The 9833-nt window shown below is 52.4% G+C and overlaps 1 protein-coding gene across 1 annotated transcript in view; it reads left to right on the plus strand.

Moving 5' to 3' along the window:
• The window catches only part of SCARF2 (scavenger receptor class F member 2), a 12610-nt gene extending 12195 nt beyond the window's left edge, over positions 1-415 (plus strand). Inside the window, 1 exon segment of the mRNA XM_077745922.1 lies at positions 89-415. Coding sequence (XP_077602048.1) covers positions 89-415 — 327 coding nt within the window.
• The last annotated feature ends 9418 nt before the right edge of the window (positions 416-9833 follow it).

The raw sequence follows: 9833 nt of genomic DNA on the forward strand, positions 1-9833 counted from the left end.
CCGCCCGGCCTGCCCGCGCGTCCCCCGCGCCAGAGGCCCCGGGGCTTGAGAAGGCGGCAGCCGGAGCGCCCGCGCCCGACACCCCCAGGAAGAAGACCCCCATCCAGAAGCCGCCACGCAAGAAGAGCCGGGAAGCGGCGGGCGACCTGGGCAGGGCGGGTGCGCCCACTCTGTAGCAGGTGGCAGCCCGGCCGTGCCCGCAGATTCCCCAGGCTTAGAAGCGCTGCTTGCCACCCCACGTTCCGCGCCTGCCCGGCGTGCCCCGCGGCGGCCCCGGTACTGCGGCCTTCGCGAGCTTCGGCCAGGAGCAGCCAGGCGGGAGGCTGGGTCTCATTGGCTCAGGCTCCAGCGGCAGCTCCTTGATTGGAGCACGGCTCTCGTGCGGGAAGGCCCCATTCCATTGGTCGAGGCCTGACAGGCGCTTAGCTGGCGATTCCCTTCCCATTGGCCGAGGGCTCCGACCAGTCAGGGCCTCAAAGGCCGAAGACGGGAGGGTTCGGCCTAGAGACCACCTCTTACTGGCCCAGAGTGTACTCGGCTGGGGCTACGTTCTCATTGGTTGAGGCCAGAAGCACTTCTGTCTCGGCTGCCTCTCATTGGCCAGGGCCTGGCGCCTCTGGCTGGAGGCCTCTTTCCTTGACCGTAGCCGAGGGCTACTTCCCTGGCCAGGCCTCCGAGCATCTGGTTATCTGGAGCCTGGGGAGGAGAGCTGGTCTCTGCTCCTCAACGGGCTCAGCGTCCCCGGGTCCCGGCCTGGCCCCTCACGTCCCCTCCCTGTGCCCCCAGCCCCAGCCTCCCTAGCCCTGGCCCCTCAGCTGTCGAGCTGGTTTTGATGGCCTCCCACCACCCCACATGCCGCGGGAATCCGAAGGGCGACTCCAGTGGCCCGAGGAGATGTATTTATAGGCCCCCGGCAGGGCTGCTCCCACCCCATCCGGGTGCCCCAGGACGGGCTCCTCCCGGCAGGGGCTTGGCCAAAGCTTTCTTAATAAAGTGCCTTTTTTTTCTCCTGTGCTTTGCCTGCTTCCTATCTGCCCTTCCTTCTCCAAGGATACTTAGAGAATTCTTGCGTCCTTTTCTAGCCTGCACCCACCCACGTGACTCCTCTACCTAAGCAGAACCTGGAAGCCCAGGTGTGGGTCTCCCAGGGCCAAGCCGAATCTGGGTTGCGTCCATCCGCGCATCATTTATCAAGTTTATTGGGCACGCACCTTGGACCACTCCATTCTTGACTAGCAGCCTGGGGTGAAGGATGGGTCAGAACAGGTAGTGTGGAATCCCTCGGCTACAGGGAGCTTGTGCGCGGGGCTGCTTCCGACCTATGCTGCTCCCGGTGGCCACTGCTGTTACACGTGGGGGCTCGGAGCTGTTTGGTGTGGCTGGGGCAGGTCAGAGGCTGGGGCCAGGGGCAGTGGGCCACAGGCACAGCTCCAGCAGGGCCTCACCAGGCACAAACAAGATGGTCTGGCCCTGCACAGAGCCCTGCTGTCTGCCTCAATGGGCTCCTTGTCCTCAGCCGGAAACTCTCACCCACCCTCCCCGCCAGGCTGAGGGAGGTGGGGGAGAGGGAAGGGAGCGTGCCTGGCCCAGAGCCCTGGCTGGCCTCGCAGGCAGTCCTCGCTCTGGCCCGGCCTTCCATTTTGTGACCATTTGCCCCCCCAGCCCCCACAATGTCTTCACTGCTTCTGGCCCTCAAGCAGGCCTCTCAAGTGACCTTCCTTGGGCACAGACCCCTTCCCTTTCTATGGCACCCACTGGCCTTTGTCCATTTTGGCTCCTCCCTTCCCCCTGCCTCTGCCCAGCAGGTCACTTTCCATCTTGATGCCCAAGCTCTTTTGATCAGGAGATTCTGCCAAGATTCTCCAATCTTCTCCCCAGCCCCACCCTGCAGCCCCCAGTGTGTGGCATGAGTTCTGACGATTGCTGGCAGCTCTGGGACCTCACCTGGCAAGTCTCCTGCCCTCTGGCCAGGTACCACATTGAGGTCAACTTTAGTGACCCGTATAGGGGCCCAGCCACCTGAGCGGAGATGGCCTCATGCCATGGGCGGGACATCTGATGTGGCTTGCATGGACATAGTCCCGGCATTCGGCCTGGTCGGGCAGCACGTGGAATGCAGGCTTCCCTCTGGCCAGCCGGGCACCCTCCCAGCCATGGCCCTGTGGCTGGCCGCCTCCGATGTATTCGGGCACCGGGCCATGCTGGCTGCTGGGGTTGAGAACACAGGCTCAGAGTTGGTCAGGAGGGGCAGATGCCCCGCTGGACCCAGCAAGGGCAGGATAATGACTGAGGATGGTGGGGAGGGCGGCGCAGTGGTTCAGGCTAGAGTCCTGCCCCGCACCCCTCCCCCCCCCACAGCGGGGCCCACATCACCACGCCCTGATCCCCAAACCTCACCAGCCCTCCCTCTCCCCGCAGTCCGAGTCAGCATGGTGTGGGGCTACCGGAGTGGTCACACAGACCGGGCTATTCTGGGGCCCCTCCTCTCTCCGCCCTGGGACCCCTCCAGGTGTCCAAGACCCCGACCTTCAGGAGCCCCTTTGTGTGAGTGCCTCACAGAGCGGGGGCACATCCCGTACTTCCAGCAGCCAGCCTCTGCTGCCTGCCCCCACTGTGGGCTGGACGGTGGCCTGGAGGCCTGGCAGGAACCAGGCCAAGAAACCCCCCAGGATGAGCCGGGTAGCCGCCCGCCAGGAGAGGGAGCTGCCAGGACCCCTCAGCCACCCCCTGCCTGACACCCGCTTCCTCCCCACCCCCTCGGGCCTGCAGCAGTGCCAGCTTCCAGGGAAGGCGCCACAGAAGGGAACCGCGGCGGCTGGAACCGCTGTTGCCATGGGGACGGGGACCACAGGACCCACATCTGGTAGCGATTGAGGAGGAAAAATTATGAGTCGTGGAAAACGCAAATATTTTTTGTAGCACAGAGCACAAAGGAGCGGGAGGAATGTGGGTCTGGAAAAGGCCTGAGCCAGGCTGGGTTTCAACTGGGGACGCAGCTCACATCACAGAGCTCCACGCGCGCCGCCGCACACGCAGAGCCACAGAGACCATTGTCCTACCACACGCATCCTGCCATACACGTCACACACAGCTCCACGCACACCTCAGACAGAGCTACGCACGTGTACACTGCCACACACACTGTAACATACACCCACACACAACCAGACCCGAAGAAATATTCATGTGCCAGTACACACACACACACACACACACACACACACTGACAGGAAGAGACACGGCCTCTCCAACACAACACACCCCAAGACGTGGAGGCAGAAGCGTCTGTAGCACCACTGCACACACATACCGAACGAGTCCCTGAAACACCAGGGGAGACACACGCACTGCAGCGAACACACACGCACCGCCGGCCCACAGGGCGACAGGGAAGCGCACTCACCCCGGAAGTCACGCACACAAAATCCAGCCACTTCGCAGAAGCGGAAACAGACTGTTCCACAAAAAAATACGCCACCAGGCACAGGAACACTGAGGCGGGTGCTCACCACGGCCTGCACGTGCGTCATGGGCCACAAAGAAACCACAAGACACGCACCACCCATTCCAGAAGCCTCCAGAGAGACCCACACCTTATAACACACAGACCGTCAGACCCAAGGAGGCACCGAGAGACCCACCTTCTGTAGTCACTCCCCCTCCACCAGAGACGCCCGGATGGACGCACGCTAAGACACAAACACACACGCCACAGGACACGCAGAAACACGGTGACACAAACTGCGACACACACACAGTCCATCGCATTCACAGAAACTGTGAGACATGTGCCTGCTAAACACACACACGGCACTTGCCACAGGCAAACATAGAGACAGACACACCGAGAAACACACACTCCCTACAGCCAACAGAAACCGGCAGAGGGAGGGCCTGAGCCGCAAATAGGCCACCAGGCCCCACTGAATGCTGAGGCAGTCCCTCACGCTAACACACACGCACGTGCACAGGCACGCAAATACACTCTGCTGGAAACACAGGCGTGAGTCCTGCTCAACCCTGCAAACACAAGCACACAGCCAGACACCTGGAGCATCCAGACAGGCTGACAAGATGTATTTGAGCCTCGTGCTCCAGACAAGCACTGACAGTCGAGAAATCCTTTCCTTCTGGGCTCCAAGGAATGGCTAACTCTCAAAGACCACTTTGCCCTCACACATGCAAGACACTTCCACTCTTCCTCAGGACCCCTTGTCTACCTGCCTCTAGAAAAACCCAAGCTCTGTCCTTTCCGTGCGGACATTCCTCACCAGCGAACTTTCTTGTTGCTGCGGCCTGAGTGAAATCACCTCCCTAACGGTCTGATGCATTTCCCCCCACGACTCTGGGGCCCTGACTCAGTGTGTGGATCGGGCCTTATCTTAGGATCCCTGTTTACCTTCTCTAGGTAATGACGCCTCTCGGAGCCCTCGTGTGCCCCTCCTGACTCGCAGTCTGGGTCCCACAGGGACTCCAGCTCTGGTCCGGGGCTCTCCGGGCTCCTGTCCATTGGCAGCATGGTCTAAGAATTTGATTTGGATTCTTTCTGAGAACTTCATTGATTTTTGGTGCCAGATTCTTTTGGTTTCATGGTCTGACCAGTTGGTCTTGTTTCTGTTAGTCTTTCCCCTTTGTCTATTTATTTTGAGCTTAAATCAATTAAGAGTTTGTACCCTCTGGGAAGATGGTTTAGAGATGTGGCCAATAATAGATGGAAAGAGTTGTCCTGAAGGTTTCCTTAAGGATGGTCAGAGAGGCTGCAACAAGAACAGGTGAGCAAGCAGGTGCTTGTGACACGCCCGGCAGTTAGCTTGCTTTCATGAGGCTCACCCACACGCTGGGGAATGCTCCCCTCACACGCTGGGGAGTGCCTCCCAAGAGGGCGGTGGTCTACAGGGAGGGGTTAGGAGAGCAGAGGCCTATTTGTAGCAACGTGGATGGAACTCGAGGGTGTTATGCTGAGCGAAGTAAGTTAGGCAGAGAAAGACAGATACCATATGTTTTCACTTATAGGTGGATTAGGAGAAACTTAACAGAGAGCCATGGGGGAGGAGAAGGGGAAAAATAGTTGGGGAGAGGGAGGGAGGCAAACCATGAGAGACTCTTGAATGCTGAGAACAAACTGAGGGCTGATGGGGGTGGGGGGGAGGGGAAGGGGGGTGATGGGCATGGAGGAGGGCATTTGTGGGGGTGAGCACTGGGTGTTATATGGAAACCAACTTGACAATAAACTATGAAAGAAAAAAATTAAAAAGAAAGATTAAAAAAAAGAAAGAAAAGGAGGGCAGAGGCTTGGGAGCAGAGCAAGAGTTGAAATACAGGTGAAGGTATCCATGGAGCTCAGGGCCCCTGCCAAGGAAGAGTCCAGAGGGGGAGGGGAGACGTCTGATGGGGCGCAGTGGAGTGTGGATGGAGACTGACTGCACCTGTGGTCGACATCAGAGACAGTCCATCTCTGGGTGACGTCAGTGTAGGATGAGTCCAGCTGCAGGGTTAAGGTCACCTGGTTTAGTCGAGAAGTTGGCTAGTTTCACTATAGCTAATATGTGGAAACAACCCAAGTGTCCATCGATAGATGAATGGATAAACAAAATGTGTCCCATTCACACAATGGAACATTATTTAGCCTTAAAAAAGGAAGTTCTGACACCTGCTGCAACATGGAAGACTCTTGATGACATTGTAAGAACTGAAGTAAGGTAAGCCCATCGCAAAAAGACAAAATCACTGCATGATTTCACTTATATGAGGCACCATGAGTAGTCAAATTCATAGAGATAGAAAGAATATGGTGGTGCCAGGGACTGGGGGAGGGGAGAATCAGGAATTTTTGTTTCACGAGGGCAGAGTTTCAGTCTTACAAGATGCAGACAGTTCTAGCGATGGACAGTAATACTGTCCTGTACATTTTAAAATGGTTAAGATGGTAAATTTTATGTTACGTATATTTCAACCCAACAGAAAAAAAAGAAATTGGTTAGAACCAACTCAAGGCTCTCACTGGGTTGACAATGACTTTGACCACTGGGATCCAGAGGCAACTGTTGGTCTGAAAGTCATGGGCCCGTGTCTGTAGTTGGGTAGTGACTGTAGTGGGAAACAGAGGGGCCGTTATTGGGGATGATGTCATCCCAAAGGCAAGGCACCTTTGCCCCATGTGAGAGGTTCCAGTGGCTTTTCATTCCACTTTATTTTTTAAATATTTTATTTTTTTAAATATTTTTATTTATTTCTAGGAGAGAGAGAGAGGGACAGCGTGAGCAGGGGAGGGTCAGAGAGAGAGGGAGATGCAGACTCTGAAACAGGCTCCAGGCTCTGAGCTGGCAGTCAGCACAGAGCCCGACGCGGGGCTCGAACCCACGAACCGCGAGATCATGACCCAAGCGAAAGTCGGACGCTTAACCGACTAAGCCACCCAGGCGCCCCTCCACTTTATTTTTTAAAAATGTTTATTTATTTTTGAGAGAGAGAGAGAGAGAGAACAAGCAGGGGAGGGGCAGAGAGAGATTGGGAACAGAGGATATGAAGCAGGCTCCTTGCTGACAGCAGAGAGCCCAATACAGAGCTTGAACTCCTGAACTGCAAAATCATGACCTGAGCCGAAGTCAGACACTTCACCGACTGACCCTCATTCCACTTCAAATTAAAATAATGTTTATCTATTTGTGAATATGCAGGCATTAACCAAAAAATCCAATTGACTTGCCTAAGAGTATTATCGACAGAGCTCAGCTGATTAGATTTAATGATGATTTCTTATAGCCACAGAACTTTCATTCAGTCAGGAATTCAAGGCTGCCAGAAATTATGTTGAATCAGATGTCCAGCTTTTGTCCTTTTAAGACCAAGGCCAGAGCTAAGTGGTAGAATATGATATAATAGAAAAACAAAGAACAAACTTAGTTCTTCAGTTTTCATTATACCATAACAGACTAAAGTTCATATTTTCTTGGTCAATTTTTTTTCCAGCGTTTTTCCTTTCCACCTTGATCTGGTTTGTTTTAAAAACTAGATTCTGCAGGTGACTCAGTTGGTTAAGCATCCGACTTCAGCTCAGGTCATGATCTTACGATTTGTGACTTCAAGCCCTGCATCAAGCTCTATGCTGACAGCTTAGAGCCTGGAACCTACTTCGGGTTCTGTGTCTTCCTCCCCCCTCCCCCGTCCCTCCCCTGCTTGTGTTCTGTCTCTTTCTGTCTCTCAAAAAATAAGGAAACTTTAAAAAAAATTTAATAGATTTTTTTGAGCAGTTTTAGGTCCACAGCAACATTGAACAGAAGGTACAGAGAGTTCCCATTTATTTCCTCCCCACCCAGCAGCCTCCCCCACTATCAACATCCCCCACTAAGAGGAACATCTTTTACAATTATAGAACAACACTGACATGTCATTATCACCCAGAGTCCACAGTCTGCATTAAGGCTCACTTTTTTTAAAAATTAAGATTTTATTTTTAAATAATCTCTACATCCAAAGTGGGACTCGAACTCACAACCCCAAGATCAAGAGTCACACGCTCTACGGACTGAGCCAGCTAGGTGTCCCAGGGGCTCACTCTTGGTGGTGTACATTCTATGGGTATGGACAGATGTATGATACATGTATTCGCCATTATAGAGAAATAATATCATATAGATGATATGGAGTATTTTTCACCACCTCAAAAGTCCTCTGGGCTCCAGCTATTTATCCTCCCTCCCCCTAACCCCTGGCAGCCTCCCATCTTCTGACTGTCTCCATAGTTTTTGCCCTTTCCAGAAGGTCCCACACTTGGAATCATATAGTATGTAGCCTTTTCAGATTGGCTTATTTCATTTATTATATAATATAATTGCATATTTAATAATAATATTCCATTGGCTAAATTGGACCAGTTTACTTATCTGTTCATCTACTGAAGGACATCTTGGTTGCTCCTCGTGGCTTTTTGTTTTTGTTTTTGTTTTTTAAATTTTTAACGTTTTATTTATTTCTAGGAGAGAGAGAGAGACAGCGTGAGCAGGGGAGGGTCAGAGAGAGAGGGAATCACACACTGAAACAGGCTCCAGTCTCTGAGCTGGCAGTCAGCACAGAGCCCGACGCGGGGCCCGAACCCACGAACCGCAGATCATGACCTAAGCGAAAGTCGGACGCTTAACCGACTAAGCCACCCAGGCGCCCCTCCTCGTGGCTTTTTATTAATGGGTCTGACGTGTATTTTGAGAGGCGAGGTGTGAGCATGGGGCATTCATTCAAGAGACTTAACTACAGGCAGTTGGACAAGTACATGCGCTCGCTTCTCTCAGGCGGAGTCGCTAGTGAATTTTGAACAGCCAGTAGAACCGCCTACAAACCGGAAAGACCAGGGGCCGCAAATGGGACAATGGTGCCATCTAGTGGTTGATTGAGGCACCAGCGCGAAGAGCCCAAATGAGGGTGACAGAGCCCAGCGGCTCTCCTGTTGCCAGATGGGGCCCACCCAATGAGATGAGGTGTCCCAGGCCTAGATTATTCCCCAGAGTAGGCATAGCCAGGTGAGAAAAGCCATAAGGTCGGGTGATAGCTTTACACCATGGGGGTGCTGAATAGCTTGAGACATTGGCCAGACTTATCTATATGGGTATAGTGGGGGCCAGTTGATGTGTAAGAATTTTACTGAGGCCTGGGGCCCTGACCCTTATGTGGGATGATATCCCATCTTGCCTCCATGTTTTATGTAAAAGTGTCCACTGAATCTCCCCTCAAGGTTCTACAAGCACAGGAGTGGCTACCCCCTAAGTAGTCAAATAATGGAGTGCTGTGTCCCTTCAAAAGTCAGTGATGCCTGCATGGCTTAGTCAGTTGGATGTCCGACTCTTGATTTCGGCTCAGGTCATGATCCCAAGGTTGTGGGCATTGAGTCCCGAGCTGGGCATGGAGCCTGCTTAAGTTTCTCTCTCTCTCTCTCTCTCTCTCTCTCTCTCTTTTCTGCTCTCTCTCCCTCTGCTCCTTTCCCTCCACCTCCAAAAAACAAAAGTGAATGTGTTCAATCATAGGAAGGAAGGAAACTCTGACTCGCTACAACGTGGATGAACCCTGAAGACATTATGCTAAATGAGAGAAGCCAGACACAAAAGGGGCAAATTCATAGACATAGAAAGTAGAATAGAGGTTGCCAAAGGCTGGGGGCAGTGGCGATGGGGAGTTGGTGTTTAATGCACACAGAGTTTCAATTCTGCAAGATGAAAAAGTTCTGGAACCATACTGGTGATGGTTTTCACAACAATGTGAATGTACTTAATCCCACCGAATTGTACACTTAAAAACGGTTAAAATGTAAATTTTATATTATCTATATCTTGTCACAATTTTTAAAAAGTATATAATATATAAAGGAACTAAAAAAACAAATGAATATGAGTAGCATCTAAGAGCCTACTGGGAAAAGGGCTGTATTGACTAAATTCAGTAGATCATAACAACAGAGTACTGGCCAGGGGAAGAGTAAATGGTCAGCATCATTTAGCTGTGTTAGGGATAGGACCTTACTTGGCCACTAGTTAGGGTCTCAGCAGTTCACCAGGGGATGTCATTTATCCTTTATGGGTTGAAAAACAGGCTAAATTGGGCTGTTAAATGGGGAAAGAGTGGGTATAATCACCTCTTCTCTTAATACACCTTGTAGAGTGGGTCTCATCCTTGAAGTTTCTGTTTTGATGAATATTGGACCATATTAACAATTGTAATGACCCAGGCAAGTCCTCAGGGTCCAATCTGGCAAGGCCAACAGTAAGGGGCAATTTTTCAATTTTATTATAATTAGACCATCCATCCCATAATGGGAAATCCTGAAGGAAAGGAAGCAGAACCACTGG

This window comes from Crocuta crocuta, unplaced genomic scaffold, assembly GCF_008692635.1.
Source record: "Crocuta crocuta isolate KB4526 unplaced genomic scaffold, BGI_CrCroc_1.0 scaffold344, whole genome shotgun sequence".
Classification (NCBI taxonomy): domain Eukaryota; kingdom Metazoa; phylum Chordata; class Mammalia; order Carnivora; family Hyaenidae; genus Crocuta; species Crocuta crocuta.